Source organism: Cupressus sempervirens, chromosome 11 (genome assembly GCF_028749045.1).
Source record: "Cupressus sempervirens isolate cs-2001-9-10 chromosome 11, ASM2874904v1, whole genome shotgun sequence".
Classification (NCBI taxonomy): Eukaryota; Viridiplantae; Streptophyta; class Pinopsida; order Cupressales; family Cupressaceae; genus Cupressus; species Cupressus sempervirens.
The window spans coordinates 345,217,058-345,244,770 of record NC_143128.1 but is presented as its reverse complement, the minus strand read 5'-3'; the positions used below and the strand labels follow the sequence as shown (position 1 = coordinate 345,244,770).

General features: G+C 35.1%; 1 protein-coding gene across 3 annotated transcripts in view; it reads right to left on the bottom strand.

Moving 5' to 3' along the window:
• Window positions 1–27,713, bottom strand: part of LOC149529493 (uncharacterized protein At5g02240-like) — a 220,017-nt gene that overhangs the window by 158,891 nt on the left and 33,413 nt on the right. For all 3 annotated transcript variants that reach the window (XR_016358742.1, XR_016358741.1, XM_089809964.1), the window contains exon 2: window positions 24,954–25,066. Coding sequence is in view for 1 of the 3 variants with exons in the window: in XM_089809964.1 (XP_089666090.1) it covers window positions 24,954–25,066 (113 nt within the window). In the remaining 2 variants the exon portion in view is untranslated. The remainder of the gene's footprint in view (window positions 1–24,953; window positions 25,067–27,713) is intronic.

The following is a 27,713-nucleotide window of genomic DNA, read 5'->3' as shown; positions in this document are numbered from 1 at the left end:
ATTTTTATTATAATTTAATAAATAAATAGACATTATATTATGTTTAATAAATTATAAATTTATATTTCATTTTTAATAATAGAATTATTAGTGTAAAAAGTTGACCTTTAACAAAAAACACATTAAAAAGAGATGCTCTGCTCTGTTATTGCGAATAATGCCGATTCCTCGATTTCCCGCGAAGTCTCAAAGGAAAAGCCTGCGAAAGTATGCAAAATCAAACGGTTTTGGGCCGAATTGGCAGAAGACTTCAACAATAGAAGACACGAATTGGCTGCAAAAAAAATCACAAAACAAATCCAATAAGAGATATTCAGTTAAAACAGCGAATAGGTTTGAACTATTTTAAAAAGATACAAAGGACACTCGCAGCCAGCGACATAACAGAGAAAATGAAGACCATGGGAATTATGCCCAAAACCCTCTCTCGCAGAACCCCTTGATCCTATCTAAGGCGAACAAAAGTCTGAGTCATCAGTTTTTTACGGTAGAACAACTGGACAATCAAATTCGCATCTTCAACCTCGCAAGATATGCCCGCCCCAAGAAATACAAGGCCATGGCACCAGATTCATACCAATCGGTTTCAACCCAGGCAGGAAATCTCTCTCCTAAATCTGCTTCTCCAGATCTTACATTCCCCCTCATCGTAGAATCAAAGATTCATTCAATCCTGTGAACCCTAGTTCATCGCCTAGGGCATCTCTGTGTGACACAAAGGAGGATCCGGCCAAAATTTCAAGCAAGGCTATTGAATCCGCTTGGGATAAATGCTCAAAGGGAGGCCTTTTTGCTATATGGAATGGTCCACAGGATGATTTCCCTCTGTTACTCGACTGGCTGGAGGAGTTGTGCGAAAATCAGGTAAGTATTTCCACTTTCTCAGACAGCACACTATATTTACAATGCTTAAATGAGTCTATCAAAAAAGAGTTTTTACTATCACCAGAATGGTTTTTTAATGGTCACTGTGTTAAATTTACAGATTGGACACATAATTTTAAATTAGAAAATTTATATTGCAAGATGCCCTCTTGGTTTGTCCTGACATCCCTCCCTCCGGAGCTTTGCCATGAAGATATCATTAAAGCCATAGGGTCGGAGGTAGGAGAGGTCAGAGGCATTGATGCTTCTTTCTACTGCTGTAATAATGTTAAAGTGTTAATCAATGTTAAGCTTAATCACCCAGTGGAATTTAACAAAAAATTTATAACTAGTAAAACATCTTATGATATTAAGTTTCAGACTTATAAAAAAAGAATAGTAAACATATTAAAATTTCATAAATATCATAAAATCATGCCTAAGATCCTTCCCCTTACCTCGGATATTAGCAAACAACTCTCTTGGTTGAGAGCAATGAAGAACAAAAAGATGGAAGAACAAATCTCCCCTACAGAATTCCAAATTCAGGCTTATCAAAAAGAAAGGAAAGAAATAAAAGATTTAGATAAGAAATTACCTAAGAATAGGAAACTTAAATCCATTATAGTGTCTATTCCTAAAGAGGATACAGAGCTGGTTTTGAAGGGATCTCATTCGAAAAGACAGAAAAGGAAAAAGAGAAAGGTTGCAACTGAACATGATAAAGAGACTTGTAATTCTAATCCCTCAGCAGAACAATTGGTAACCGAAGACAAAGATGCCCTAGTGAGGAGTCTCACAATGTCCACAAAGATCATAAAACAAAGTCCAGAGCAAGATGCAGAAATACTTAAGGTTCTTGCAGAGCACAAAGGAAGCGATAATATGGAAGATGAAAATGAAGAGTCATTAGGAAACTGATACTATAGAGGGGTCTTCTTTGTATAAGTATCAAACAGAGCTTGATGAGAATAAGGAAAATGAATGACAAAGAGGGATACTTAATAGAACTACAGAATTATTGACTCATAAAGACATAAGGGAAGTGGAAAATGATATGCTTTTTTCTTCACCCAAGGATAGGATGGAAAAAGCAGTTTCAAGAACAGAAATACAGGAAACTCAGCAGCTGAATTCTGATTTAACCCCTGAAAAAGAGTCATCCCATCAGCAACTTGAAGGAGCTAGGAAAACTTCAAAATTCTGTCAAACTCCAGATGGACAACCCTCCTCACCTTTCACCCCAATGGAAATTCAGTCAACAATATGGAATGAAGGCAAGAGCTCAGAAGTCTCTATTATTAAAATTCTTCAACACTTTTTAAATGAGGATCTAGAATCTACACTAGAGACTGGAGTGACAGAGTTTGAAGATAACAATCTTGAGCAGTTATCAGAGGAGCTTATTCAAATCTTTGACTTTGATAACCTAGATAAGAGTACCACCTCTCAAAAAGAGGAGCTGATCCAAAAAATTCTTAAATTAGGAGGAGATGATTATACAGTTGAGGATCTCCAGAGGGATATTATAGAGATCCAGTTGAAGGAACGCGAAATGAAGCAAGTCAAACAGAGTGGGACTAAATAAAAAGACAAGTAGGAAATGGATAGGACAAACATGGGAGAGTCGACAGCAATAGCGAACAAAGAATTTGAGGAGGACAGTCTCAGGAGTCAGATTTGCAAGGAACTGGAAATGGAAGAATTTGACAAAACAGAGGAAGGCTTTGCCCTAACAGAACAAGAATTGGGTATATTTCAGCAAGAGCTTGGCATACAAATGAATCAGGAAGGTCTAATCTTTCCAAATTACGGTAAGCCTAAAGGAAAAAGGGGTAGGAGATCATTGAAGGAATTACGTGAAACTGAAGGCCTAGCCAGAAGAAAATTGATGAGCTTCTCAACATGAGGAAGGGGAAGTGCCTTCCTAAGGCATTATGAAGATAACATCTTGGAATGCTAGGGGCCTTAATGCCCCTAGTAAAAAAAGGTTAATCAAACAATATTTAAAAAACTTTAACTCAAAAATTATTTTAATTCAAGAGACAAAAGACAAAACTTAATAAGGTAGAAGGAGCTAAAATCAGCAATACGTGGGGACTGTGGGATTCAATCTTTATAGAGGCAACGGGTGCTTCGGGTGGCTTAGGAATTATTTGGAACTCAAGGAAAGTAACTCTAACCTCTCTAGTAAATAATAATAATTGGTTGTGTGTCAGTATTCAGAGTCTAAAATCAGACATGAAATTCATTCTTATCAATGTATATGGTCCTAACAGCATAATAAGGAAAAAAACTGTTTGGGACGAATTATGTACGGTTATTTCAAAGCAAAAAGATAGTCCAATTATATTAGGAGGTGATTTTAATACAATTCTAAGTTTAGATGAGAAAATAGGGGGAACTAAACACCTGTCACTTGCATCTATAGAATTCAAAATCTGGATTGATAAACTTAGGCTGTTAGAAATCCCATCAAGTAATGGAATATTTACGTGGAATAATAGAAGGAAGGATAAGGACTACATTGCGGAAAAGTTAGATAGATTCTTTATTGTAGGTAATCTCTCTTCTTACAATAAGGATTTTCAATCCTCCATTCTGCCTTTCGCAGGATCGGATCATTTTCCTGTTTGTTTAGAGATTTCAGAAACATCTAAACCTCCCAGAAATCCTTTTAAATGTGAGAAGATGTGGTTTCAAGATCCAAGATTTCTGGAATTGGTTAAGACATGGTGGACTCAAGCAAAATTCGTTGGGTCCAAAATGTTCGTGTTCGTTTCCAAACTTAAATTGCAGAAAGAAAATATTTTGAGGTGGAACAGAGAACACTTCAACAATATTTTTAAAGAAAAACTAGAAACTGAAGAAAAACTGACAAATCTAAATCAAGAAATTATAAAATATGGTATGGATTATGAGAAATATATTTTAGAAAAAGAACTCCTCATGAAACAGGAAGCTATCTTATCCAAAGAAGAAACCTTCTGGAGACAAAAATCTAGAGAAAAATGGTTGGATGAGGGAGATCGAAATACAAAGTTTTTTACTAATTCAACTATACAGAACCGATCTCTAAACAAAATCACGAGTATCTCAACTCTGCAGGATTTACGTACAGAAAACCCACTTGAAATAGCAGACATAATAGTCTCTCATTTTAAGAATTTACTTAATAATTATGAAGGGTCTAACAAGGAGGCACAGTCCCGAATGCTCAAATTTATTCCAAAACTGGTCACTGTAGAAGACAACAAAATCCTAAATAGACCAATAACTCTGGAAGAGGTAAGGACAGTGGTATTTAATATGAGTCCAGATAAATCTTCAGGCCCTAACGGGTTTCAAGCCTTCTTTTTTCAAAAATGTTGGGATATTCTAGGGGAAGATTTATGGAGAGCAATTGAAGCATCAAGGAATGGTGGATCCTTGCTGGCTGAAATCAACTATTCCTTCTTTACTCTTATCCCCAAGAAGGATTGTCCGGATCATCCTGGAGACTTTCGGCCTATAGCTCTTTGCAATACTATTTATAATATATTTTCAAAAGTTATAGCCAATAGACTCAAGGTCATCATGCAGAAATTGATTTCTGAAGAACAGACAGGTTTTGTTCCAGGAAGATCTATTTTGGATGGTATAATCATTATTCAGGAAGTCATCCACTCGGCTTCCATAGATAAAGAAGCGTGTATGCTTATGAAGTTAGATATACAAAAGGCTTATAATATGGTTGATTGGCGTTTTCTCTGTAAAGTCTTAGAAGCGTTTGGCTTTTCGCAACAATGGGTAAACCTAATATTCAAGTTTATTTCAACCCCGAAGATTTCAGTTCTCATTAATGGGACGCCTGAAGGTTTTTTCGATATCTCCAGGGGTATTAGACAGAGAGATCCACTATCTCCCTCTCTCTTCATTCTAATGGCTGAAACTTTCGGGAGAGCAGTCTCCTTCGCTTATAAGGAAAGAAGGATCTCCGGTATCTCGGTTACCAGGAATCTTCCTAATATTACACATCAACAGTATGCAGACGATACCATTTTACCTGGCAAGAGCTCCGTCCAAGAGGCTTTGGGTTTTAAAAGCATATTTCAGCAATATATGAATGCTTCAGGTTAGAAGGTTAACAAAGAAAAATCCGAAATTTTCTTTTTGAATACCTCTCTTGATTTGGAATATAGGATATGCGGAATTATGGGTTACAATAAAGGAAAGTTCCCATGCAAATATTTAGGTATCTCCCTGGAAAAGAATTCAAGGTACACCAAAGTATGGATGGATACGATCGATAAGGTGGATAAGCGGATTGGTAGTTGGAAGAATAAGTGGCTCTCTAAGGCTGGGAAGATCACCAAGATCCGAACAGTCCTATCAGCCACTCCAATTTTTCCCATGGCATGTCTTCCTCTCAATAATTGGATGTCCAAGAATTTTGAATCAAAACTTAGAAATTTCCTATGGAAGGATAAGGAAAGTGACAAGAAACTTGCTCTCATTAAGTGGGGCAATTTATGCAAACCCAAGGAGTGGGAGGGTTTAGGTATTAAGAAACCTCAATGGCAAAATGAGGCTTTAGGAGCTAAACTAGTATGGAGGTTATATCAAGAAAATGAACAAAAATGGGCCAAAATATTATATTATAAATATCTAGACCCAACGGATCCGGAATCGGTGTTCAGGATGGAAAAATTGCCCAAAGGGTCGATGTGTTGGAATTTCATGACAAAATGCCGGGGAATTATTAGTAAATTTCTAACTTGGGATGTTGCGGCAGGGAATAAAGCTTTGTTCTGGGAAGATTCTTGGGATGGGCTACCCCCCATCCATTCATCCCCCATCCTAAAAAACCCTATTTCTAAGTTGAAAACATTATGGGGCAATAAGGTTAAAGATTATAAAGTTAAAGAGATGGTGGATGGGGAATTGCAATGGAGATGGCGCTCTATCGAGGATTTAGATTTTGATCCAGATTCAGTTGCAGCCTTTGAAAAGATCATCTCAAATAGGAAAATTAAACAATCTGAAAGGTCGGATAACCTCATCTGGGCTGGTTCAAAGGATGGTTGTTACAGTGTGAAGCTTGGGTATTTATCTATTATTCAATCACAGCAGTGGAACTATGTGGAGATCCCTTTAAAATTATGTTCGGATCCTGGATGTCTACCCAAGGCGGGTTTCTTTTTATGGATTGCCCTTCAAAACGGAGCTCTGACTGCGGACAGATTAGCCAGATATGGTATCATGGGCCCTAACTGGTGTGTCATGTGTAAACAAAGCAATGAAGATGTAGACCATCTCTTCCTAAATTGTCCTTTCGCTCAAAATTGCTGGGAATGGATTAAATACAGACTTAAGTGGTCAACCCCTTTTCAGAATTCCCTTAAGGGGCTCCTTTGTTCCTGGCCTACACATTTGGTTCATGGGGTATATAGAAAACTTTGGAATATTTGCCCATCCATAGTGGTTTGGGAACTATGGAAAGAAAGGAATCATCGTATTTTCAAAAATAAAGAGAGAAATCTAGACAGTTTTCTGATAAAACTCGAAGTATCTATTATAGAAGTTATGAATTCTTACCTAAGGAAATCCTCTCATGAAGAAGGCTCTTTCTCCTTTTGGGATGGAATGATGAAGAAACAATGGACCAATCTGATTAACCCTCCACTAGTTTATACAGCCAGCAATAAGGAAGCAAGGGCCAATTCCAAATGGGTTCCTCCTCCTCCAGGATGGCATAAACTGAATTTTGATGGTGCTGCAAGAGGGAACCCCGGTATAGCTGGTGTTGGTTGTATCATCAATGATGAAGATAGTCGGTGGATAGCAAAGTTAGCATCTCCTCTTCCTCCGGTTTCAAATAATATGGCAGAATTTGAAGCATTGGAGAAAGGTCTGCAACTTTGTCATAATTTAGGTCTATCTAAAATTGTCATAGAAGGCGACTCTCAAATAGTCCTGAATGCTATTAGCAAAAAAAAGACTCCTAATTGGGCCTTGAACTCTAAACTCCAAGAAGTGTTGCTACTACTGGAAACTTTTGAGGATGTCCTGATCAAACACATTTATTGAGAGGGCAATAAGTTGGCTGACGGACTTGCCAATAGGGGTGCTGATGGAGAATCGCTCTTGATATACAACTCTAAGCCTCCTCCCCCGCTGTAGTTTCCTAGAGAGTTTTTCTTATTTTTTCATACTTTTACTCTTTTATAAATATATATACTCTTATAAATGCATAAATACTTAAGTAGGCATACGCATAAGCTCTCTCTCTCTCTCTCTCTCTCTCTCTCTCTCTCTCTCTCTCTCTATATATAGATATATATATATATTTGTATATACAAATTTAGTATTCTTAGATATATCCAATATTTATATTTGAAAATAATCAATTATATATATTTTAATATAATATCTAATAATAAAATACAGAAGAAATTGACAGTAAGAAGGATAAGAAAAAAGAGATATTTGAAAGTTTTTTATTTAAACCCTTATCATCAGTTCTTAATTAACCCATATTAATAAGATAATATTAGTATGTAGCTTTTTTGATATTCACACTAATAATCAGAGATTTTTCCATTCAAAGTCTCCTAGATTAGTGTTCCTTTTGCAGTTACGGAGGAGCCCGATTCCTGTCATAATTGTTCCCCCTTAGGAACCTTTTTCATATTCTATGGTGACGGACTGATTTAGTATAGAGTCTACACTCAGTATGAATCGCATAAGGCTTATCTAAAGCATTAAGGTATAGAGATTAATCAAATTGATCTTTATCCTAACTTACCATCTCTTTAGTCTAGTTGTTTCATGCTTTCCAGCTGTCATCCAGCTCAAGATCTTGTTAATTGCTATTATTACTAACTTAGATCCTTGGAAGATATCTTAATAGGTTATGATTATAAGATTAGGATGGAGAGGGTTCGGAATATGCCACCTAGCTCATAAAGTTAAGGCTCTGCAATATGTGATCAAATACTCAATGCTAAGTGTGAGTGGCTGAGGTCATCGCCAAATTGAAGCCTTTGATTAAAGGACACATAGGAGAGGTCGAATCATGATGGTTTTCCTTTGTTAAATAGAAATGTATGCTGAGAGGGATTACTGATTGAGAGTGATAGTCTTTGATTACCACCTCTATGTGTTTGCCTGTTGTCACAATGGAATCCAATGTGTATGTCTACCATACGACAGAGAACAGGACGATGGCCTTTCTCGGGAAGGCAACACTGGAGAGATGGAGTTGTCTCCTGAGAAATGCAGATGATATGACGCATTTTGCCATGAGTAGGGCGATAGGGGAGGATGTGTTTGACTATAAGGCGACTTGGAGAACCAACAGTTCGCTAATTGGATCATTAATTGGGGTAATGGTGAGGGCAAAGATTGACAAAGAAGAGATTGTTAGGCTCTGTGTAGACATTTTTAACCCTGTATGGAGACGAGGGTTAGAGAAGGCAGTTTTCAATATTGATGACAAGGGCAGAATCCCGTACCCTGAGAAATACATGGGTCTCCCCTTGGGAGCGGAGGAGTTAAGGACGGCCCCTCGACGGCAGTGTTTTACGGTTAGGGATAACCTGGTTTTTTTTAGGGCTTGGCCACGAATGGAAGCAAGTGTCAATTTCCTTCTGGGTTGGCGTGGAATTAGGGTACCAGAGAACATGGAGTGGGTAGTCAAGTACATCAAGATGTTCAACGCTTATGTGAGTCTGGGAGTAGTATTCAACGACCTCAACGCTTTGGAATTCTACATTCTCAACGCGAAAAAATCGAGTAGACTAAGAGTTGATTATGTGCTCCCTCCTAATATGGTCATGGATGATCCAGAATCTGTCCTAGAGGTGATCATGGTTTCATGGAAGTAGTAGAAGCTGTTCACAATTTTGGATTCTAGCATTAGTCTGTTGTTTTGTCCATAGATATTAGGGCTCTTATAGTTAGCTTACAGTTTGTTTAGGGTTTTTATATCGGTATAATACAGGGTGTTTATCGATCTCTATTATAGCAATATATTGTTCTATTTCTATAAACCTTTGACAATATAGAATGGTTTTGTAATTAGTATGGTACTGAAAATCTGTGACATCTATGTAATGAAATGTAAATTTATAATAGAAATATATTTCCATATGGTTTTGGTGTTTTGAAGGGATCAGATTTGTAGCCCTGCTTAATTAGATAAGTTTAGGAAGAGATTTAAGAATATAGTGACTGATTAGAACGATATCAATTTAGGGATTGCTCTGTCAGCGATAGTTGATTTTCAGATATGGGATGTGTCTTCAAGAAATGGTATTTTTCTTTTAAGTTACAAAGGAATTTGATTACTAGTATAGATGGGAACCTTGATGGAGTGTCTCAGAATCGCTTCAAAAGTGTCATATGATATTTCCTCTGTTCTAGATTCTAGTTTTCGTTCCTTATTAGATCCAAGGGTGTCAGGCTGGTATACAATGCTGTAGAAATCATGTAACCAGCTTTGACTAGATTAGTAGGGTTGTTTCGTTATTTATTAATAAGGTTTGTAGATGTATCAGGCAGATTATGATATTTGATAGTTTGGATAACTTTAATATAAATAATTGTTGGGTTGCATTAATTTATATTTTAACGTTGTGATTTATCGGGCTTCCTTCTTTATCTTGGTTCCAATTTGATAATAATTACTCCATAAGAATTGGAGATTAGCAGTAAGATCTCCTCAATGAATAGATTTGATTATAATTTATTAGGGATATAGCCTAGTGACCAGGAATTATATTCGATCCATTACATAAAGTTCCATTTTGACTGTGTCAATAGCTCTGAGGGGCTGAATTTTCATTTATAATTTTCAGTTAGGAAGATATATAAGGTAGAAAGAGGTTAATGTGTAGACTCAAAGACTGACATTAAGATCGAACAATGGCTTATAAGGGATTGAAGAGTAATGACATTTGTCTTAGCTCGATGATCATAGAACTCTCATGTTAGATCAATTTCTCATCTTAGCTTAAGCTAAGGGTTAAATAATTTATAAATATGATTAATAACTATGACAGATCATGATCTGTAGAATGTTATTAAAAAAATAAAAATAAAATAAAATTTTCAAGGTTTGATCTAGAATATATATGTTTTTATTTTGGTTTTTTATTGAAATTTTTTCTTTGTTCTACTAACAATCCCTATTTCTTGAAGTAAGAGTCTCTAGACAGGTTTTTTGACATTGGATCTTCCAATTTAGACAGAAGGATACTAATCGGAGACAATTTTCATGGGAATGCCCATGTGATTTTATGTAATTCTTATATAATTTTACGTAATTCATGTCACTCATGAGATCCGGGGTATGCCCCTATGGAAATGTAATAATATAGGACATTAGTCTCGGGCAAGACTGGAGGTTTTCTTCTCCGTTCTTTTCTACCAGTGCCCGTTTGAACGGAGTAACTCTTTTTAGTTTGTTGTTTTCTTTATTTAATATATGATCCAAGGCTTTGGCCGTTTATCGATCAAAAAAGAAAAAAAAAGTTGACCTTTAACATGTTTATTTTTAAATTAACATTTTTAAATTATTTATTGAATTATTTTGTTTTAAAGTTTGAAATAATAATATATTATTTTGTTTTTAATTCTACAGATTGTAATATGGCTCCCAACAAATCAACTTTGGAGGCGTGGAACTAAAAATGGTCCTAATAAAGCTCAGTGTAATTTGTGTCCAAAAGTTATTACTGGAAGTTTAACAAGGGTCATGGATCACTTGCTTGGTATTACGGCAGGTAAAGGTGGAGGTGTTACTACATGTCCAAGAGTGACCCAAGAACTTAGAGGGATTTTAGAGAAAGAGCATTCATCTTCTATTGCTCAAAAGATGAAGAATGCACAAAAAAAACAAAGAATTGAAGACGTCCCTATATTCACATCCACTATACCTTCATCTTCATCTCTACCTCAGGTTGTAAAGCCAACAAAAGAGAGTGGAACTCTAAATAGCTTTTGGAAACCATGTGAGAAACAAGTAGTTGATGATTTACTAGCTGATTTATTCTATACTAGTGCAATTCCATTCAATGTAGCTAGAAATCCACTTTATTGTGTTGTATTTCAAAAGGCTGGAGAGTTTGGCAAAGGGTACATACCTCCTTCTTCTAAGGCTTTGAGAACAACTCTCTTAGAGAGGTCAAAAGATAGAGTGACTAATAAATTAACTGTGGTCAAAGCCTCTTGGAAGGCAACAGGGTGCACTATATTGAGTGATGGATGGTCAGATATCTGTCAAAGACCATTGATTAATGTTTTAGTGGCTTGTCCTGAAGGTGTTGTATTCTTAAAGGATATTGACACTATGAATCATAAAAAACTTCTAAATATATATTTTAGATATTAGAGGAAGCAATTCTTGAAGTAGGGGTTGCAAATGTGGTTCAAGTGGTTACTGATAGTGCAGCAAATTGTGTGGGAGCTGGCAAGCTGATTGTAGAGAAGTACCCAGAAATTTATTGGAGTCCATGTGCAGCTCATTGTTTGGATTTGTTGCTACATGATTTGGCAAAATTCCCTTGGATACATGAAGTAATTCATAGAGGAAGAGAAGTTGTGAATTTCATACGAAATCATCGTCTCACATTAAGCCTTTACAAGCAACATGCATCTAGAGAGTTGTTGAGGCCTTGCGATACAAGATTTGCTTCATTTTATATCACTTTGAGAAGAGTGGTTGAAGAGAAAGCAGCTTTAAGATCTGTAATTTGTTCCAATGAGTGGGAAAATTCAACTCTCTCAAAAAGTGGTAAGGGGAAGATCATAGAGCAAATTGTTTTAAATAGTAGCTTTTGGGAAAGTGGGGCAAAGGTTTTAAATATATGCAGTCCAATTGCCGACGTGCTCCGCATGGTTGATGGTGACACTCCTTGCCTTAGAATGCTTTATGAAAGCATGGACTGTTGCAAGGAAACAATTCAGAGAGCACTAAATAATGTGGAAGCAGAGTACATAGAGATATGGGAGACTGTTGATTCAAGATGGAAAATGATGCACCCTCCTTTACATGCAACAACTTGCTATTTGGAGCCTAAACTGTTTCACATTGATGGACAAAGTGATGCTGAAATTATGGCAGGGTTTTATGAAGCCATTAGTAGATTTGACCCAGATCCAACAATTGCATCTCTAATTAGAGAACAATGTTGGAAATACAGAAAAGCGGAAGAGATGTTTGGAATTGAAGCAGCCAAATATGATATGACACGAGATGAGGTACCTAGTTATAGATGGTGGATGAGCTATGGGGCAGAAACTCCTGAACTTCAGCAATTTGCCATTCGAATTTTGAGTCAAGGAGCAAGTTTATCAGCTTGTGAGAGAAATTGGAGTTGCTTTGACCACATCCATTCGAAAAAGAGGAACAAGTTGTTGTCTAGAAAGTTGGGAGATCTTGTCTATGTTCGCAACAATTTAAAATTGCTTATGAACAAATCAACAAATGAGTCATCTTCACAACAACAGACTTTAGAATACACAGCAGTACCAAACACAGATGAGCCTGACATTTTTGAGGAAGAATTTGGTAGTGATACTGATGATGATGCTACACCATCTGAGCCAAGTGCTCTTGATGACTTCGAGCTTTCTTGAAGCTGTGAAGTCTTGACTTTTGATTGTACCTTCGCAACAAAATAATATCTTTGCTATTGTGATTTCACATGTTTCTTATGTTTTGTACTTATTAAATGTCTCATCGAGCTTATGAAGTTGTGAGATCTATTTAGCAATTTTTAATATTTTGATAATTGATAAGATATATTACATACATCTAGAAAATAATTAAAATTGTATAAGGCGAATTTAATTCGAATTTTTCCCGAATTTTTACTCTTTCTTGAACTTCATTCGAATTTTATAGTTGTCGAACTCAAATTCGAATTTGAACCTTGTGACTTAGGTTGTATATACAATGAACATGTAGAGTTAGTTATTCTGACATTAATGAAATCCCTAATGGTCACTTGATGATTTTGAATTAGCAATTTATAAATCTTGAATTGATGTCTTGGCGAGAATGTTGCTTAGAGTGATTACAGGAAGAAGACTGAAGAGAGAGGGGAAACATTGCTAAACGGGGTCATCAAAAGGGGATGGTCAAGTAGTTTAGTCAGCAGAATCGACAGGTTTGACCTAAAACTATCTTGGCAAGGGTACTAGGACTTGGCAACATATTTCATGGTGGAACCGCATGAGCTATAAAGTAGAACATTATAATAAATAATGTAAAATAAACATAAATTATTACCTTTAAAGAATTATCAAATACTAATATTATTTAATTATTGTTTTACATTCTCAAATATGATCATATGTAAATAATAATAAGATGACACCATTACATTATAAATATTAATCCAATGATGCCACCCTATCATTAAGTACACATAAGCATAGATGAGAAAATATAATAATAATAAAATAATAATAACCTTTAAACTTCCCATTTTCTTTCTTTCTTTCCTCCTCTTTTCTTTTCTCTTTTTAAAATCGACTTGAATGGTTTCAAATGGTTTCTTGTAACGGATGGAAGCCATAGAGTCGGCCTTTTGTTTATTTCTTAGACCTCCATAATCGTATCATGCATCCGATTATTTGGCCTTTAGCCTTTAAGAACGATTTGCCGCTGGTAACCAAAGTAACAGAGCTAAGAGTTCGAATTCATATTTGTCCGAACTTACATATATGCCACGGATCACAGTTCAAAAACCAAATATTCAGTCAAGCGCCAATCTTTCCGAGTCATTTAGAGGAGTCACGTAAGGCTCTATCACATATTATTTTTACTTTCTTTTAATGCCAAGTTCGATGCACAGCAAAACCGAGTTTGTTTACATGCTCTAAGCTTCCGCCGGTTCTCTGTTTTCTTTCCATATATAGTAACAACAGTAGTAAGGAGATTGTGATACCAAATCCATGTCTGATTATTCCATTCGAATGCTTATATATACATTTGTATTCTATTTATATAATGAAAAGCTTGCCATGTATTTTGTCAAATATGTATAAATCCAAATACTTCCAATCATATCTCATAATAGAATATCTCAAAATCAAAACACCAATGAATTCACCAGGCGTTGATGCCAAATTATGGTGAAGAAGGTGAAAAGTTCTGCTGCAATTACAGTATGATAACACTTGGGAATCACCGGCTTGGAGGCCTGAATAAGGTGAGGAGGTGTAGAGAACCTGCAAAATGAGGTTGACATTAGTATTAATAAATACAATATATAAAACATTACTTTAGCTCATGCATGTTCCACTTATGTAAGATGTTGTCAAGAAGGTGGAGATCAAGTTTGTCGACCCACATTTTAAAATCCTTGGCCAGGGTGGAATTAGGCAGATTTGCCAAGCAAGTGACCTTTGTTGAATGTCCAAACGCTTCAATTATTTTGGCGAATAACTGTTGGGACTTCAACCCACCTAAATACTCTAATGGCTGGACTTATGAACATCCTAAGCCCGATCCCGAGGTAGGGAGGGTCATTCTATTAAATTAGAATAAGTGGGGATAAGTAATGGTCCGCGGTTGGGAGGTTAAGCCTATGTCAATGCTTCTCCTCTCACCAATGTTGGGGCTTGGACAACAAGTAAAAGAAGTTTCTCAAATTATACTGTATGTTCTTTAACCCTCCGAATGTTTAGTTGTTTCATTTCAAGATGAAAGTCAATTACTTTACAAATAGTTGTTACTTAACTAGAAGAAGTTAAATGTTCGCAATTATCTCAATTTATAATTAGATAGATAGTTCATTTCAAGAACATCTATTAATTATTTCCAACTGCATATTTAGAAGTAGTTAAATGATCGCAGTTCATAATTATCTCATTTTGTATTTTTAGATATTTCATTTCAAGAATATCAATTACTTACTTTCAGCTGAATATATTGAATAGAGTTTTATTTCAATTATAAACAGTTAATGGAAATCAATGTCATGTGATATGAATTAGGAAATCAATTGATTCAAGATTAAAAACTTGCTTAGGAAAATCAGTATGTTACACCAATAGACATGCACCTCAAAGATGTCTTTGGTTGCGTCAAGAATTTTAATAGGATAAAATTTTAGGGGGATCTTGTGATACCATGATGAGCCAACACCTTTTGCCCCATATATTGCCTCATTATGCTAAGGACTAATGCATGATTATAGATAGACTTGCAAATGTTTTTGGCCTTATCAAGGCATATTTTGACCCATTCAAGCTTGCCAATATCCTCGAATATGAGGTCAAGGAAATGGGCTGCACATAGAGACAGAAAAATGCTTAGGTGCACCTCCATCAAAAGTCTACCTGCAGCAACATAACTTGTTGCATTGTCTATCACCAATTGAACTACATTTACTTCCTCAACCTCACGTATAACTTCCTCGATAGCCTCACATAAGTATGTGACACTTTTGACATGTGAGGAAGCATGTCATATCCCCATTTTAAGATAGAATTTTAATAATAATTAGATAATACAATGTTATTAAATAAATAATAACGTTATATTAAAAATAATACTAAACTATAAACCAAGGAAATAATAATTATTTAATCTATATTATTAATAAAATAATATTTAGTATGATATTTTAAATAATTAAAAAATAATAAAATTTCAATGAGTAAAGAAAGAAAGAAATAAAATTAAATACAAGAGACAATATTGTAGAAAGTATGTTAACTTTCTAAATAGAATTTAATAATAAATAAAATAAACACATATAAGTAAGTAAATAAATAATATAACATAGAATAATATAAATTAACTAAATCTAATGAAAATTTAAGAGATGTTTAACAAATAGACATGACTCCTTAAAATTAAGATATAAAAAGGAGGAAAGTTTATTTTAGAGAGGGGAGAAAAGGAAGAGAAGAGGAGAGGAGTTCAAAAGGAAAAATGGAACAGGAAAGTAATATAAAGAAAATAAGAAAGTGACTTTCTGAAAAGGTATCAATGATATTGAAAGGATTTGAACCTTCGAAATGGTCATAATTATGAATCACTGCGACTCTTCAAAAATATTGTGATTATAAAGTAGTGGGACTTTTCCAAAAGATTTTAGTTATGAGGGGTTGTGACTTTTCGAAAGGATTATAACTATGAAGTGTTGTGAGTTTTCAAAGGATTTGTATTATGAAAGGGTGTGACTCTTGGAAAAGAAGAAGGTAAGAAAAGTATGTTTATGAATTATATTTGTTTAATTATGTTTATGAATTTACTTATATTAATGAACCATACTTGTGGATAATATTGTGTTAGCTCATGGGGTTAACACCATGGATATCAATGTGAACTCAAAGCATGGGGCATGTGAGATATTAATATCTGCATTGTCCGCCATGGCCGAGATTCGATATCGAAGCATGGAGCATGGAGATATTAAGATCTCCATTGTACGCCATGGTCGATAATCGAGTAATAATACATTAATATATTAGGAGAATTATAAGACTTGAAGCATGATGGTAGCAAGGTATTAACACCTTGAACCAACCACCATGGCCGAGAATTCTCCGAGTTGCCAGAATATTCTGATGTTGTCAAACATATGCATGTTGTTGGCCTTGGATAGAGGATGCTCGTCCAAGAAGAATCTTAAGGGGTGCGCTCTCGAGATGACGGCGAGGTAGCTATGAGCTATAAAGCTCGATCTGGAGATGCCCTTAAGATTGGGGTGAACTTAGAGGGTAGAATAATATAGTTAGTTTTATTATTATTGTGATTCTAACATTTATTTTTGCAAGTATTACTTGTCCCTAACTAACCCTATTAGTGGGGACATTACAAAGCACCAATGGACTTAAGAAACATGGTGGATGTTTAAAAAAAGCAGAATAATGATCAATTGATAAATAATAAATTACAAATTCAAATATTAATCACTAAATCAAATTCAAATTATAATATGCATTTAGGGAAGTAGAATGATCAATTACGTCGTCATGAAACAAGAAAATTTAGGAGCATCCTATGTTGTTGGTATATTCTATATAGTAGCCGATGAGTAAAATAGTATCCAAACGGGCACGTGATGGTTGAGTCACCCCTTTCGAAAAGTATATGTACACCGTCCAGAAGGGACTTTGTAATCCTCTAAATCATATTGTAAGCATTAAAGTGCATATTGTGTATATGAATAAAGTATCACTTCAGTGTTATATCTTATTGTACTACATGCGATAAGTATCCTTTTACCCTGTACGGTAAACATCCTATTTGTCTTATTGTTCAAACCATCTTTCATCATGGTGCAACCCTTTTTGCTCCTAAACACTTGCTAGACCTCTAATTCAACTTTTATATCTTCAACCATTTCTAGCAAAACAGGCTACTTGACTCAACAGAAATAGGGGCTTTAAACACTGGCTTGCAAAAGGTTATAGCATATACATGCCTTGAGAGTAAGATATATGTCATAAATAGATTAAGCATGTATAATGAAATTGTTAAAATTCATTAGACAAAGCAAAGTTCAAACTATAAATTTTAAATTTATAACAAACAAATAAAAAAGAATTACCTAACCGTAACAAATAGAATGCTACAAAAATACCAATAAAAACTTATTTTAACAGCAACACCATGGACCTCCCTATTCCAAAGCATACTCTCAAGCGAGGGTTGTGAACTAGGAGTAATGTGTTACACAAAATAATTGTCCAGCCTAGAATTTCAAACTCTAGGACCAAAGCTAATAGTGCCACTAGGAGCAAAGGTAGAAGAACTAGCACTAGCATAAGAACTAGGACAAAATGGAGGCATGGAAGAACCTTCTCCACAACCTATGGATGACGTTGAATAGGAACCTATACTCGCTAGCTCCTCACTTTGCCTCTTCTTTGTTTCCTTTAATTGTTCAAATGTTTCTAGTGTCATAGCATGCACGAACAACCTTGGGAGGTGCTTCAAGACAGGACCCAATATCATGGCCACATATCTCAGCAATATGGTATTTAAATCTATTGATGCCACCATGATTAGTTTCTTTACAATATTCACATTTCACTTGTCCTTTTGTTCTACTTAAAAATTCTTAGGCATGTCTTCAAGCCTCAAACTTTTGACTTGCTTTCTCATCCTTAGGTTTAGGTGGAGTAGGAGTAGACATTAGGTAAAAATATGGTTTTCAAAACGTCAAAGTTGCTACAATAAGATAATTTTATAAAAAAAAAAATACCATTTTTACATTGTGCTTTTTAAACTAATACAAAAAATTGCCCGTTTGTCCAAAAAGCAAAATTTAGGGTTTTAAAACTTTTCAATTCTTGAATCTTGATTCTTTACCTTTCAAATTCAAAGTCAAACTTAAAGTTCAAAACATCAAAAAAAGAAAACTCATATTTACAATTTTTTCTAGAAACAAATGTACGGTTTGCTATTGCTTTCTCGTTGAGTTTGAAATTTAAAATCTGAAAGGAAAACATTCAACTTCAAGAATTGGAATGCTTTTTTAAAAATGAAGATTGTTGTTTTGAAATACAAAAAGAAAACCAAAAATTCCGTAAAATTTCACTCTTATGTCTTGCAACAAATTTGAAATAAAATGAGATGAGAGCTCTTTGAAATCTTTGGCATGGACTCTTTGATGCTCCAAATGCAAGGACTCCACTATCTAAATGTGATTTTTTAAGGATTTTTAGCTCTTCCTCCCTACTGGTTGCATTGCTATGGACTCTTGTTTTTCTTCTAATCTCACACGTTTCTTTTCTTGCCAATACAATGAAATGAAGTGGATTTTAGGGTTGCAATGAGCAAATAACCAAAAAAAACTTCCAAGTTTTTAGATTTTTCTTTTTCTTTTTTAACTAGCACCATTGGTCGATTCTTGTCATTAGGCTTTACTAGGTCACCCATTGAATTATTGAATCCCGAGTTACAACAAGTGTTGGTCTGGACGTATCCAAGTCTGCATCTAGACCCTTGGGACTCACCCTGGGTCACCCGGCTTGTGACTCACCATGCTAAGGCAAACTAGGCGAGTTTGGGAACTCAGATTGAACCCCAATGCTTGTCATATATAGATTGCCTAATGACAACCTAGAATTCTTATTTGTATGCTTCTACAATCTGCCAACGTGAGAAGATAGAATGCTTATATTCTGAATATGAGGTATTTAAATATTTTATTTATTGGCAATTAATAGTATCATTGTTCTTATTATTTACTAAGTTATTGGGTTTACTAGTCCCATGCCCAGGTACTAGTCCAGTTCGAACCAGGTGTTGGTCTTGGTCCAGTTCGTCTAGGATGAACCTGAGCATAACCTAGCAGATCCATGGCAAACCAAGGTGGATAGGCATGGAAAACAAGTTTTTCTTTTTGCAAATTTAACTTCCGGCATAAGTCCTGAACATGGACCATTGAGATAAGTTGTTGAATATCAGAAGTTGTTGGCAAAACTAGATCTACATAAGCATTCAGCAAAAAATCTCCAGTACTGAACAATGGAGCTTTATATTGTCATTATTTTCAGCTAACAATAAGCTTTGTAGGAGACCACACCTCATCCACTTTGATCACAAAATATTTTAATAGTGCCAAAGGTTTAAGAATTATTTGTGATATAATTTTACTATCTTCATTACTTCTTCTTTCACAAAAGCCATTGATTTTAATTTTTAAACTCTACGAACTATTTAGTATACATGGTCAGATAACTAGTATAAAGTTGAACTAAAGATGTCTTAAATATATCTATTTGAAAAATGTTGAGAGATATGAAACTAGACTATCTCTAAGATTTTAGAATAACTTATTTAGAGTTCGACCAAGTGGGATGTGATAATAACCAATGTACTTAACCCTTCTCCAATACCCATGTTCAAGTATTGGATCTGATATTAATTCTATTTGGCTTCTTGCCAAATGGTCCAATATTTGAAGTATATGATGCTATGATGCTATGATTACAAGTTTATGGTGTTTTTGTTGTTTATATGATACTATGTGACATTCTAATCTTAATTCATACTTCTAGGCTGCATATATATATATATATATGTATGTAGTTTTGTACTAACGAACCCAAACCCCCATTCAAAATTTTTTTGTACCAATGAGCCAATTCCTCAAACTTGAATCCGACCTTGTCTCAAATATGCAACTTAGATTATTTATAATTTTAAACATATACATACATACATATATAGGTGTGCGTGTGTGTGTGTGTGTGTGCGTGTGTGTGTATTCTTGTACCTATACACAACGAAAAAATATATGCTACCCATCATACTAGGTTTCACTTTCAATACCCATACAAAAACTAGTATCTTAGCTGTTTTTGGTCTTAAACGATAAATTTTATTATTTTATGTCTATGTTGCATGGGTGTGCGTACCCACAGCCCTGGGATGCATACCTATGTACCCAAGTACTAGGTACTCAGTGGAGAGCGTCATAACTAAGGACGTAAGATTTATGATCTTCGTTCGTATATCAGCTTGTTGTTTATCAACCTTAATTCAAAACATAATCAGTTTGAAACTTTGATACAATAATGATTAATAGTAAACTTTATCACTGTTCAAGTCAGAAGTTTATCATTTGCGATATGTCATTGTTATATGATTTATGATCTTCTTCTTTCATGTTTAAAATATGGCTTGTGTTATCCATCTAAACATTTAGAATATATTATGATTACAAACATATTGCAAATCTGAAACTAAAAACAATACATTACATCTGCAAACTTTATCACTGTTCTTCCTTTGGAAAACCATTGTCATGACTCATATTTTCAGATTTTCTATTAATATTAAATTATATTAAATAAATTGACAAACCCAAGTACCCCCATCCCCTATTTTGGAAAATAGCCATACCCGTACCCCCATCCCCGTGCAACCTTGTCTTAAGTTGTGGTTGGTAGTTACTAAGTTTGGGGGTGACTTAATAATATTATCATATCAAAATAATAAGTATTTTTAAAAATTTGGAGGGAAATTTGACCTACTATTGATATTTATGTGGAGATGCCTAGCCTCATTTCTAGTACTTGTTGGACTTGGCTTATAAGGACAAAAACCCTTGGCCATTTTTCCTTGAGATTTAGGAGGATGAGAACCCTCCTAGACATCATTTTGGAGATGACAAAGATGAGAATGAAACCCAATGTTGTCATATATAGATTATCTAATGACAACCTAGAATGTGTATACTTCTATAGTCTACCAAAGTGAGAAGAAAGTATGCTTATATTTTGAATATGAGGTATTTAAACATTCTATTTATTAGCAATTAATGGTATCGCTATGTAATGTTCCCTTTGGAACATTAGAAAATATTGAAATTTTATTTCATGCAATATTAAATTGACTTTGAGACTTGGGCTCAAAATATTAAAAGGGGTTGATTTAATGTTATATTAAGGACAAAGGGACAAGGAGGAACAAGACGAAATGCTTTGGAGAAGTTGAAGAGCCACCAGGGAATAAGACGTAACCAGAAAGGATGTGAAGAGTCTTGGTTAGTGTTTTAAAAGGAGAAAATGGCTCATTGTCGGATATGCTTGATTTATTATTCAGATTTCCAGTTCTCTCTTGTGAGAGTTTTCAGAAAGCTTTAGCTTTCAGCCAGCGTGAGGACGTAGCCCCTCGTGCCGGCAGACAGTGGACGAAAACCCATTGTCAGGGGAGATATCACTTCAGGTGTCTCAGTTGTGCTTACAAGTTCTTCTCTTTAGTTTTCCAATCTGACTGTAATAATCTGTGTTTAAGATTGGATTTTTAGTGTTGGTTATTGTATTGCTGTTGTATAATACAATAACGTCTTAAGAATTGTTGGAAGTTACTGGATATTATTCTGTTTCTGTATAAGGCAAACATGCTACCATTTTGTTAGGTTGCTGGTTCAATGCTTCGATTTGTGATGTATTTTCTTATGCTTGCATCTTTAATATCATTTTGGAAGACAAATTTAGTGGTGAAAGTTTGGGTTTACTATGCTGCTCGTATTTTCATCTGCATGCGGGTATTTTCCTGAAGGTGTTATTTAATGAGTTTGAACAAGTATCTTTCTGGAATATTATCTTTCATCCATATTGTTTGGTTATTTGTTAACCAAATTCATACTCTAAGGGTCACTTAAAAAGGGGGGAAACACGAAATTGGGTTCAGGACATATTGTTCATAGAGAAACTAGGAAATATCCGGCCCAGGATATTACACGCTATTAATTGTTCTTAATATTGATAATTTTGAACATGTAAATGCATACGTACATGTGTGTCTGCATGTATTCTCATACCTGTACACAAGGAAAAAATATATGCCACCCACCATACAGGGTTTCACTTTCAACACCCATACCCAAACTAAAATCATGGCTGTTTTTGGTCTTAAATGATTAATAATATTATTTTAAGTTAGGGATTGTAGTTTCTAATTTTGGGGGTGACAGAATAATATTATCATATCAATATAAAAAGGTGTTTTTATATGCTAGAATAAAAATAAAAAGTATTTTTATATATTTGGAGAGAAATTTAAATCCAAGGACCCAATATGGAAATCTATATGGAGATACCTAGCCTCACTTATAGTATTTATTTGAATTTGCTTATAAGGAAAAAAAACCTTGGCCATTTTTTGCTAAGGCTTAGGAGAATGAGAACCCTCCTAGACTTCCATTTGTGGAGATGAAAATTATAACCCTTATTCTTCATCCTTAGTAATTCAAGGTAGGAGTTGTATGGTGTGCTAATTTTAAGTTTTTCCTATTTTCAAGATCATGGTATTTAAGCAAATCATAAGCTGCTGTTTTCATAGCATTGGATCTGGTCAGCATTGGTATTTAATTTTTAACCCAAGCACCATTGGAGCTGATCAGCATTTTTTCTTGATTTTGCTGGTAAGTCTGAATTTTTTTCTTTTTCTGAAGTTTTTAGGTTTAAGTAGGTTCTTTTCAAAAAAAATTGTGTTTGTAGAGTTTTTTATTTTTTAGAATATGAAGTTTGAAACAATGCAACCAAATCAGAAAATACTAAAGAGCAATTACTGTAGTCAAAACCAAAACTTAAACAAATACTATTACTGGAAATGAGAGAGATCTGATTCTAATTCCACCTTCATAGACAGTACATGAGCCATACCAGGTATTTTTTGGCAGATGACAAATTGAAGTCACAATTAAATAAATCATTGTCCTGGTAACGTCTACTGCTGACGATTTCCAGATCTGGAGTGCAGATCTGATGATTGTCAACTCCCACATCTCAGCTGGAGATTAATCAGCAGTTTCCAGGGTCTGTACAGCTTAGGAAGAGATCTGGAAACACTGCAAACTCTGATATTTTTCACTGGAAACTTCCTAGAAGCACCTGATGTGTAATACATTAAGAATTTGTGCTAAAACTCTGCCCAGAAACTCCAGATTTCACCCACCTCTAGCATTAAAAGTTAAAACTGATATATTGCTTCTAAATGAGGTAGTACAGCTGCTTCGAACTGCAATTCTGAAGTGTTCTCTCTACTCGGTCAATTTAGTTCTGCAATTTTCGGCCTCAACTCTGATTTTTCCTTGCTCACTAATTGAAAATAGATCTGTAGAAGCCCAAGGGTGGTGTCTCACACCTGTAGGCTGCCAATTGCATTGAGAGTTTTCATTCTCAGTCAATCAATCCTATTGTAGGTTCTCTCAAACCCTCCAATCTGAATGCTGCTCTCGCAAAATCATTTCTGGTTATCAAAAAATGGCTCCCCAACCTCTTTTATTCATTTCCTTTTTCCCTCCAAGTGCAATTTCAAAATTAGGGCTTATATTCACCCTTTAAATTATTTTAAATATATATATATATATATTTAATTCCCCCACTTAGGGATTCAAACTTCAGGAGGGGTCATTATTCATTATTAACTTAGCCCCCTTAAGTTAGAAACTTAATTTTTAATGCAAAGGGACTTGGGCCAACTATTATAATACTTTATTATATCATAAGTGATTAAAATAATCACTTTTTTTTTTTTTTCCCAACTTTGGAAATAACTAAATTTTTTCCTGATAATTCCTAGCCCACTCATCTGGACACCAATTTAGAATCTGTCTGATGCCCCCCGTCCGCTAACACTGTCTGACCACTGCAATCTAACTTACAGGCCTTTGGTAAAATTTAGGAACTCTCTTGAAAAACGGAAACAATGTCAAAAGTGTCTAGGCTGATCCCATACATCTCTTGGTGTGTCACCACTAACTCCCAAATCATCCCTAAAATATAGGGAAACCTCCTAAAATCTAGGAGACTGCCCAAGACTAGTCAAATTGGCTCTCCAAACCCTAATATGTCGTCACAAGCCCCTGAAAGAATCCCCTATACAATTTTCTGGCCTACGAGAACCAAATGATAGGCCAACCCAACTTGTCCTTGTCCAGCCTACAGAGGACACATTGCAAAACCCTTATGTGCTTGTAGAATATTATTGATAATATATGAATATGATGTGATTTTGTCTAATTCTAATGTTTGGAAGTTTAAATATATATATTTCTATATGTTGCTTATGTTATAGTTGCAAGATTCAAATCCAATATCACATTATTGAAAGAACTATTTACTTGGTAAGATGTAACCTTAACCCAAGTTTGTTGCAATTGTGATTCTAGGATGAATTAGGAAGGGACATTACATCCATACAAGTACATTATTTTATTTTATTTTTTAATCTTTTCATGTGAACAAACCCAAATCCCCCCAGAAATTTCTAACCGAACCCACAAACCTGAACCAGAATCGACAGCTTAGGTCTTATCTATGAACCTGCAATATGGACTTATACCCTTCCCTTGCCACGTCTTGTTTTGTTTTCCCTTCACCCTTGCAGGCAAGTGCTTCAATTTAGCTGTGTGGTGTTTCAGCTCAGCCCAGGTTATCTCATGTTGTGTTTTTCTTGTAGAAGTGATATGTCCCTTCGGCGCTGATAATGGCCAGTTTATCTTGGCTCTGCCCTATGGTTAGGTTAGGTTCAATAATTTCCCTGCTGTGAGACCCAAAAAACCCACCTTCACCTATTTTTGAGAGAGCAAGTTAGAGAATTCAATTTAGTTCAAGATGACCACCTGAAGCTTATATGCATCCTGTTTACCAAATAAAGCCTCTGCTTTCTTGGGGTCACGAACCAGTACACGTACTCTGATACCTCGGTCCAGCAATCTTGCCACTACAAGCTGCCCTGGTACAACACTATGACTGTAAGTTACTAAATAGTATCAGTAGAGATTGCATAAACTTAAATTGATTTAAATTTTGAAGAAAATAAGTTACAGGTATACAGTTTACTTTTGGATTAAAACTAATATCAAAATACAAAATGAAACGAATGCCTATTGAATTGTTAAATAGTGTTACACATAGCCTCCATTACATGTATCATTCACAGTTATAGAATCCTCTAAATCAAAAGAGATAAAAGTAGGCATAAATATGATTATGCAACCCAAATTTCAATAAACCCAAAAGGCTAAAATACAAAAATGTTTATAAATTAGGTTACAGATATTAATTTCCACATGATCTTAGTAAAGAAAAACTTCTTATTACAAATTTCAGGCTTAAGCATAGAGCTAAAAAGCACCGATTCTCATTTTAGTTCAAGTTATCTTTAGGTGTACAATGCAAAATTTTATGGTCCAGAATGTACCATGCAATTGAGAATACAGTAGTTTTAAGTGCTAGAGAATATTACCAATATATTGATCTGAAAATTCTGAAACCTTGATATTGTTTTATGTTGATAAATGGATACCGTTACAACACAATTTCCTGGTTTATATGCATTTATAAGGATGTCCAATAAAAGGACCTATATTTCAAAAATCAGTTAATAACAAATTTTATCAATCACTATAAAAGAAAAAAATTATTCCAAGATTCCAGACAACAGAATATTTTTACAAAGACGGTGCCAAATTTAATCAAGACTGGTAGATATCTTAAGGAAACTAGGAAAAGATACCACCTTCCAACATTAAGCTCTCACCTCTCTTCTTTGAGTAGCTTGATTATTTTTCTGACAAAGAAAATAATATGCACATTCCTAGCTAATGAAGAAAGTAAATATCCAAAAATAAAGTTCAGCAAAGTAAAAGATGCATATGAAATTTAAATAACGGTTGACAATTAAGACTGCACTAGGCATCACATCACTGTCTCTTTCTCTTCCGAGATCTTCTTAGAGCTAAAAGACCCACCTTTTCCATTTCAGCAAAATGGACCAAGATGATTCGTGGAACAATTATGGGAGTTGTAATGAGACAATTAACATCTTATAGTTTATGGATTCATTATCCTGTTAGGAGAACCTTGAAGATTGAAAAATCCCCATTCATCTAGGCTGAATGTTTGAAGAAATGGTCCCCTACCAAGCCTCTTCCTTCTGTTAAATTGGTTAATGAAAATCCTGAGCCACCAACTTCAACAATGGCTGTGTTAAAATCCCTACCACTGCCATCCCTCCCCTCTAGAATCTAGCCCCTCTTCTTGTTAAATTTTGAGAACCAAAAAGAGTGAAACAAATAACGGATAAGTCAAAAACAAAAGAACACCAGAGATACCCTAGCAAAACCCTCCTCCTCGAGGGAAAGACTCAGCCACACCAAAAATACTTATTTATTAATAATAATGATCAAGTCTCAGTACAGACCTCACAACTTTTGAGCCTTCACAATGGTCACATACAAGAAAATTACACTATGTCCTCTTTACAATATAAGACTACCTACAACTTCAAGAACAACAGCTCACAATAACACTGCTTCAGTATACTTGATAACAACCACTGAGACTAATCACATCCTACGATAATCTCAGATGAAAATATGCAGATGAAACAATAAATTTCGGAGAAATATAACACAACTACAGAAAAGTTCAGAATGAACAACCAAAACTTCTGGCTACCAAATCGACTCGATATGCCTGACATGAAACACTACACCCAAATTACAAAGACGTCCGCCAAAGAAAATAGACAACACTGCATCACTTTTCCATAGCGAGTGAACTGACAACCGTTATCCAAGAAGAGTCAATTCAATTCCTCAATATTTACCATGCACAATACAGTAGACGGAGATCAAAATGAATGCACCGGCCAAAATCAAAGACAGGACCACGAACATCTGTCATTACAGGAGTATGACAATGCATAAGAATGACTGGCTCAGCAGTCACATCATCTAAGTCTTCATGGTGATAGATAGATATGCGACCCATGACAACTGAAGGCAAACTCCCAAAAGGAAAGAAGGGCGGCAGTAATGAAAAGAGTCATTTCATCTTTACATTCATTAGGCACAATAATGGCCTGCAATTATGGTCAAGAATCCAATACGCATACACAAGGAGAAGTTGATCATCATAGATGATTACAGCGGATATGAAAATAGAGGACGCTGCATACGATATGGTTCTCCAATCCACCATTAAAAGGTTCCTTCAATAGATAGCAGTGATGTACACATTTGACAAAACGAATGGCACCCAAAATACAAATTCTGAAAATGAGATAGAACAATTATCTGAGAACCGACCATCTCCCAGGCATGATAAAGAGTAGATATTGCTAAGAAAATATCGCAATATGTATGCAGATGGAGTCATCGCAGGTATGAGAAATGTCCCTTGAAGCTACAATCTCTAACACTCTTAAGGCTCCTTTCAATTTAAACCCCTCATTTGAAGAATAAATTGAGCAATTTGCCTTTGTATCGTGTTCCTTTTCTTTGGATATTTATTCTTTTGCCCCCTCTACTCTAGGGAAAGACAATCAATATTCTATAGGTCTAAAGGCAACTGCTCAGGTGGATAGTAAATCCAAC